The 5,829-nt window shown below is 46.7% G+C and overlaps 1 protein-coding gene across 1 annotated transcript; it reads left to right on the top strand.

Annotated features, from left to right (window-relative positions):
- The first annotated feature begins 428 nt into the window (after positions 1-428).
- On the top strand, positions 429-5,481 carry LOC148035649 (protein phosphatase 2C 51-like). Its single transcript, XM_087677640.1, has 4 exons — positions 429-1,689; positions 2,730-3,302; positions 4,106-4,211; positions 4,601-5,481. The coding sequence occupies exons 1-4, from the start codon at positions 1,264-1,266 to the stop codon at positions 4,882-4,884; spliced, it is 1,389 nt and encodes a 462-aa protein (XP_087533766.1). The 5' UTR covers positions 429-1,263; the 3' UTR covers positions 4,885-5,481.
- The last annotated feature ends 348 nt before the right edge of the window (positions 5,482-5,829 follow it).

Raw genomic sequence — 5,829 nt, 5'->3', positions numbered from 1 at the left:
ATAAAAGGCCCAAGCCTCAAGGGCAGGCCCCCGGGACGAACGAAGCGAAAGAGCAGCAGGACCGCGGTCTGCAGGCTGCAGCGTGTCCAGCCTGGGTTGGCAATCGTCAGTCAGAACAATAATGTCTGCCACGCGTCTCAAGCTGGAGCCTGGGAAACTTGGTATGGCCAGCTGGGCCGGCAATGAAAGGGACCCGCCAACCTTGTTGCAAAAACGAGAAAACAAATTAAAACACAAGTCAAGTCTACCCTGTGCCTGCCTAGTCTCTCATCTCTCATTCCAGAATTTAGTAGGTTATTAATATATATATATAGAGAGAGAGAGAGAGAGAGAGAGAGCGGGGGGGGCGCATAAATAGCCTTTTATATATATATAGAGAGAGAGAGAGAGAGAGAGAGAGAGAGAGAGAGAGAGAGCGGGAGGGGGCGCATAAATAGCCTTTTACATAAAAAAGATATCGGAACTCAACATTCGGACCAGCCCCTCTCATCTTGATCTCTTCCTTCCCCTTCCTGTCACTCCAGAGTCGTCATCTCTCTCTCTCTCTCTCTCTGTGGTTGTAGCTGCGGCCACAAGCAGAGAAGATTCCGCCATTGAAACTGCTTGTTCATCTTTTTTCGTGCCTTTGCTAATTCACCTCCAGAAGCTTCCCGCCCGTGAGCCCTATCTCTCCTTTCTATCTGTTTCCAACACGTGATATTGCTGGTCACGACTCACCATGATGGAAGACATTGGGGTTTAGTTGAGAGAGAGAGAGTGTGTGTGTGTGTACGCGCGCGCGCGCTCCTGCGTGCATCTCTCTCTGGAAGCCTCCGTTTAGCTAGCGTGAATGAGAACTATTTTCTGGAGCTTTCTGCTGCAGCTGATTGCCGGTGCAGCTACTTCTAGTTTCGTTCGTCGATCATGTGCAGGCAAGCCCCGCCTTTAAATATCCGATTTGAGTGGTCCTTATGTGGCAGACCAGCGAATCCACCACTGCAGCACTTACTGAAGCTCAGCTTGCAGGCACGGGCCTTCATGTTTGCTGACAGATGGGGTTATGGCATATACATGTTGCTGTTACTGATGGTGATGATTGACCTCTACACAAGGGGTGACACAATTTTCTGGTGGACTAGCAAGATTGCAAGGTAGAGTGGCTGCAGCTACTACTACTCTTTGAAGCTCGGGGATTTTAGGTGGACATTCATGTGTGACACCGTGCAATATTAAGCTTTTGGAGCGTAGCACTCTTTTCGACGGGGGTAGTGTGTAGAGGGCAGGATGGCAAGAGTTGCAGGGCAAGAAATGGAGCAGGGCGATATGTTGAACAGTGGGAAGGTGCAGCAAGAAAGCAGCATAGCAGTTATTCCGTCTTCTTCTACTGTTCCCGGAACTCGTGTTGACACAACTCCACCCTCTGTAAGTACTTTTATGAGCGGAGCTGGTCTGCTGCTTCGTCTGCGCTCACCTCCTGACACGGGAGTGAGGTCTGTGCGTGGGAGAAGAAGAGAGATGGAGGACGCAGTTGCTGTGAAGCACAGCTTCCTATCGGTGCCTTGTCTTAACTGCAACTCGCTATCGGCTGCAGCTGCGGACCAGGGTTTATCATTGGAGAGATCTGAGGACAATCACAAGTGTAATCAGCTCTCATCAACGTTAAGCCCTTTGCATTTCTTTGGTGTCTACGACGGCCATGGAGGTGTGCAGGTACGATTCCTCCTCCCTGTTGCTTGAACAATTGTTTAGAACTGGAACATAAACAAAAATAACGCCCGACATAGACTCTGGTGGACAGTGTCTCGGTGGGAGGTGGGACATAATACCGAATTCCCTCAAGTTTTTACATTATGTTACCTTTGCTGTGTAAGTGCCATGTGAGGCAGAAGGGATGCTAGCCAAATCGACATTAGCGATCGGGCCCTTACTTCTAGCAACCTAACCGTCTGCACTTACCTTCAAAATCTCAGATTGGCCACACTCTTAAAAGTACAAATTAACCCAGTCGATAGAGTTCGCTTACCCTAGAGCCCCGCTTGAGTTTTGGAAAGCGCAATCAAAACTACGTGAGGACGAAAATATGCCGAGTCCCGGAAATACATAGTTTTACTCGCCAATTTCAAGTGCTTCCTTAGCGTGAAGCTTGAAAGATCTATGTGTGGTGCAATCCAATGTTTCCTCGTGCTCCTACAACGGAGTTGTCACATATGCAGATGGGGAGAGCGCAACTACGAGCCTGTATTCCTCTCCAAAAAGAAAAAGAAGAAGAAAAAAACCACAGTTGCAGTAATATGTGTTTGATGAATGTGGATTCTTATGCTTAAAAATGCGTATGACTTGGCTGTTAATGCATGTGACGGTTTGGGAAATTGAAGAAAAAGGATTTTTCTCTGGTTTTCCCACGATACACCTTATTTGGTGCAGTTGGGATCTCGGGAGCCCCGCGGCTGGGGTTGGCAGCCCCCTTGTTTCCAACCGCACCGCACCTAGCCAAGTGCGTGGTCCCTCGAGGCCCTGTGGGAAACTGGGGCTGCAAACCCCCGCCCCCGCCCCCGCCCCCGCCCCCGACCATACCTAGGCCGGGCTGTGTGTGTGTTTTCCCTCCCTTGTAGAAGAAGCTCATGATGGTCACTTTGCAATGTGGGAATTGGCCTGATAGTTCTTGTGTACATATGTGTAGGTAGCTAGCTTAATGCTCGAACCTAATCATGAACATCGGCTTAATGGAATTTCATGTAAATCAATTGCAGGCAGCTAACCATTGCCGACGGCGGCTGCATCATGCACTGGTGGAGGAGCTCCTGAATACAGTTATGGCAAGCTGCCACAATGGCATTGTCGCGCACGGCATGAGCCTGCATTATCGTCCTCGCGACGATGCTGAACAAAACCATAGGGTCATCAGCGTACCCTTATCCTCAGAAGTAGAATCGGCAGCAACAGCAGCAAACGTAGCCGAATATAACGTCATTCAGAGCCAAAAATGTGGGCCGCGTAATCTCAGTGTACATAATATTATTGCAGCAGAGACGTGGGAGAAAGCCATGGCCGCCTCCTTCTTGCGCATGGACAGGGAATTGTTGATGCGGCCCAGCAGCCCCGTTATTGATCAGATCAATTACAGCAGCTTGAGGATGAGCAGTACTGCTGATCAAGCTGGCATGGATCCGACGGTGGAGGAAGGTCCGCCATCTGACACCGTCGGATCGACCGCAGTGGTGGCAGTGCTGAGCTGCTGCGATATCATCGTGGCCAACTGCGGAGATTCGAGAGCTGTCCTCTCCCGCAATGGCCGAGCAATCCCCTTGTCCACTGACCACAAAGTGACTGCCCTCTCTCTCTCTCTCTGTGTATCTGCGTCATCCACACTCTTGTTCTTCATGGCTTGCTGTTTCTTGCATTATGCTTTAAATTGTGACCGTCATTTTACAGTTATTTGTTGCATTAATACTTCTTTCATCACTCAATCATTTAACCAGGGACAAACGCATGAGATTCTAGGCATTTTCCCATACAAGAATGCTGTCTTTCTGTCGAACCCCGAGGATTTGTGATCTACGCTTCTTCGTTAATGCTTTTTGGGAGGCATTGGTTTGTTCTTACGTTGGTACCGTAATGACTAATACTACTGCTGCATTATGTTGTTTAAATAATTTAATTGACGACTCTGCCATTATCCGTGAATTGTACTAATTTGATTCAAGGGTAAGGTACTTTGATTCAAGGGTAAGGCACTGAGGAGCTGCCCAATTCTGAATGCCCACCTTTCGGGTGAAAAATGTGGGTCTTATATCTATCAATCAATATTGCCGAAAGGCGAAAGGAAAAAAAACTCACACACATACATACAAATTGTCTTCGATCACTGATTTGGGGGGGACTAATCTTTTATAAGGTTTATCATTCAACTGGGGATAGTGTTTCTTTGTGCTTTAATAGTGTTTCATTGTGCTGTAATCATCAAAATGTGGACTCACCTGCCTTGAATCAACCCTTGTAACTCGTTTTCATGGACAAGCCTCCTTCATGTATTATGCTTTATTTGTTCAAATGATCAGAACCGATTAATGTGTTGTAAATCGATCATCATTAATCTGGAGAATTTCTTTCTGTTCTTCTAAATCAGCCTGACAGAGTAGATGAAATGGCCCGCATTGAAGCTGCTGGTGGCAGAGTGATCTACTGGGACGGTTATCGAGTACTTGGAGTGCTCGCCATGTCCAGAGCTATCGGTAAGACGTGGAATGAATGCTCTATACACTGACGTGCTATGCATCAATCATCCATGCAATTCAGTTGTTCACAGTATGAGGCAGCAGATGAAATTTACCATAAATAAAGTCTGCAGGGGACGCTTTAGGCTAGATTTTCTTGATCCATGTCGGATGGTTGTATATTCAATGGAGTGGGTAGTAGTAGCATGTCTGCATGGTAGGGGTGTACTTGAATTGTCATGTTGGGCAATAGAGGTCTGTTCGGATGATCTTTGCCCAATTCAAGTGTGTATTTGGATAATGAGTAGCCAGAGATGACTAATGCGTCGACGGATCAGGTTAGAATCTGATATGATTGTGCTGCAAATGTGCAGTGGCCTCACATCAATCCCTTTTCCTGGGTGCAGGAGACCACTTTCTGAAGCCATATGTGATTGCAGAACCTGAGATGACCTTCACGCCGAGGTCAGGCGAGGACGAGTGCTTGATATTGGCAAGTGATGGGCTCTGGGACGTGGTCAGCAATGAGGATGCTTGCAGCATTGCAAGGAAATGCCTGAATGCTGCTCAATCAAGCGGCAGCATGGCCATGACTGGTGCCCAGCTGGCAGCCTCGGTGCTGGTCACTGCAGCCCATGAGAGAGGCAGCGGGGATAACATAAGTGTCATTGTAGTTGATTTGAGGACCTGACCTCAGTATTCCATCTCTGGCTTCCACAGAATGTGAACTGAAGCCATCCAGATATGAGGAGGAGCTCTGATGGACATATGAGCTGATTCCAGATATGAGCTCTTACCAGTCTAGCTTATATGTACGAGTAAACTAGCTGATAGATATGTGTCCATGTCACGAGTGAGTTCCTGACCTCTGCTGCAGCTCTAATCGATCCACATACAGTATATATTTAAGAATACCTGTTCCATTACACTTATGTACTGACCAAGCGAATTTATACGAGAAAAACCAAGAAAGCCCAAATCATGGCCAAGGACGTCAAGATTTGTATGGGGTAATGCAAACACCTTGACTTACGTAACGGCTTCCTCTGGAGGGGAATAAATCAGGTTTTGATATCCAGATCAAACGTGGATTTATATTAAATCGTCATTTCCAAATAGGAAACAGTCATTTTCTGTAACTGGCTGCATGCTCTCACAGCCTCACGCAAGCCTAACGACTAGCAAAGTAAATCTATATTGTCTTCATCTTGCATATGAACATCCTGATTCTTCTTCACCTTTGCCTTTGCCTGGCCTGGTAGACTAGTAGTGCTAGCAAAGTCGATTGGTGTCTCTCTCCCTTTGATTCCCTAAGAGTTAAATTCGAAAATAACGTATTTTCTATTGGCTGGTTTCCTCAAACGCGCCTAAGAATTTAGAAATAGAAATAGTAGCTTGTCTCATTCAAACTTCAAACATATATATAGCAGATATATGCTTTATTTTCGGTATCAACAATATTATAGATTCATATTGATATTGTAGCTCAATGATGATGTTAACCCTTCTGAAGCAGCCTGTTTTCTTACAACTCTTTTAGAATCTACATCTCCCCTCCCCCCGCCCCCCCATTAGAGAGAGGAGAGGGATTTGCACGTATGAAATTTCTCGCCAAGTTTTCCTTTCTTCCCTCTCT

The sequence above is a fragment of the Lygodium microphyllum genome, chromosome 5 (assembly GCF_053477565.2).
Source record: "Lygodium microphyllum isolate KBCC chromosome 5, Lygodium_microphyllum_v1.1.10, whole genome shotgun sequence".
Lineage (NCBI taxonomy): Eukaryota > Viridiplantae > Streptophyta > Polypodiopsida > Schizaeales > Lygodiaceae > Lygodium > Lygodium microphyllum.
Note: the sequence above shows the minus strand (reverse complement) of the source record. Positions and strands in the feature narration are given on the sequence as shown.

What these genes read in the sequence shown, in the direction of transcription:
- LOC148035649 (XM_087677640.1), top strand. Translation starts at nt 1,264, where the DNA reads ATGGCAAGAGTTGCAGGGCAAGAAATGGAGCAGGGCGATATGTTGAAC. An exon ending in ACGGCCATGGAGGTGTGCAG is followed by an intron (nt 1,690 to 2,729) that starts GTACGATTCCTC and finishes AATCAATTGCAG; the next exon opens with GCAGCTAACCATTGCCGACG. An exon ending in CCTTGTCCACTGACCACAAA is followed by an intron (nt 3,303 to 4,105) that starts GTGACTGCCCTC and finishes CTTCTAAATCAG; the next exon opens with CCTGACAGAGTAGATGAAAT.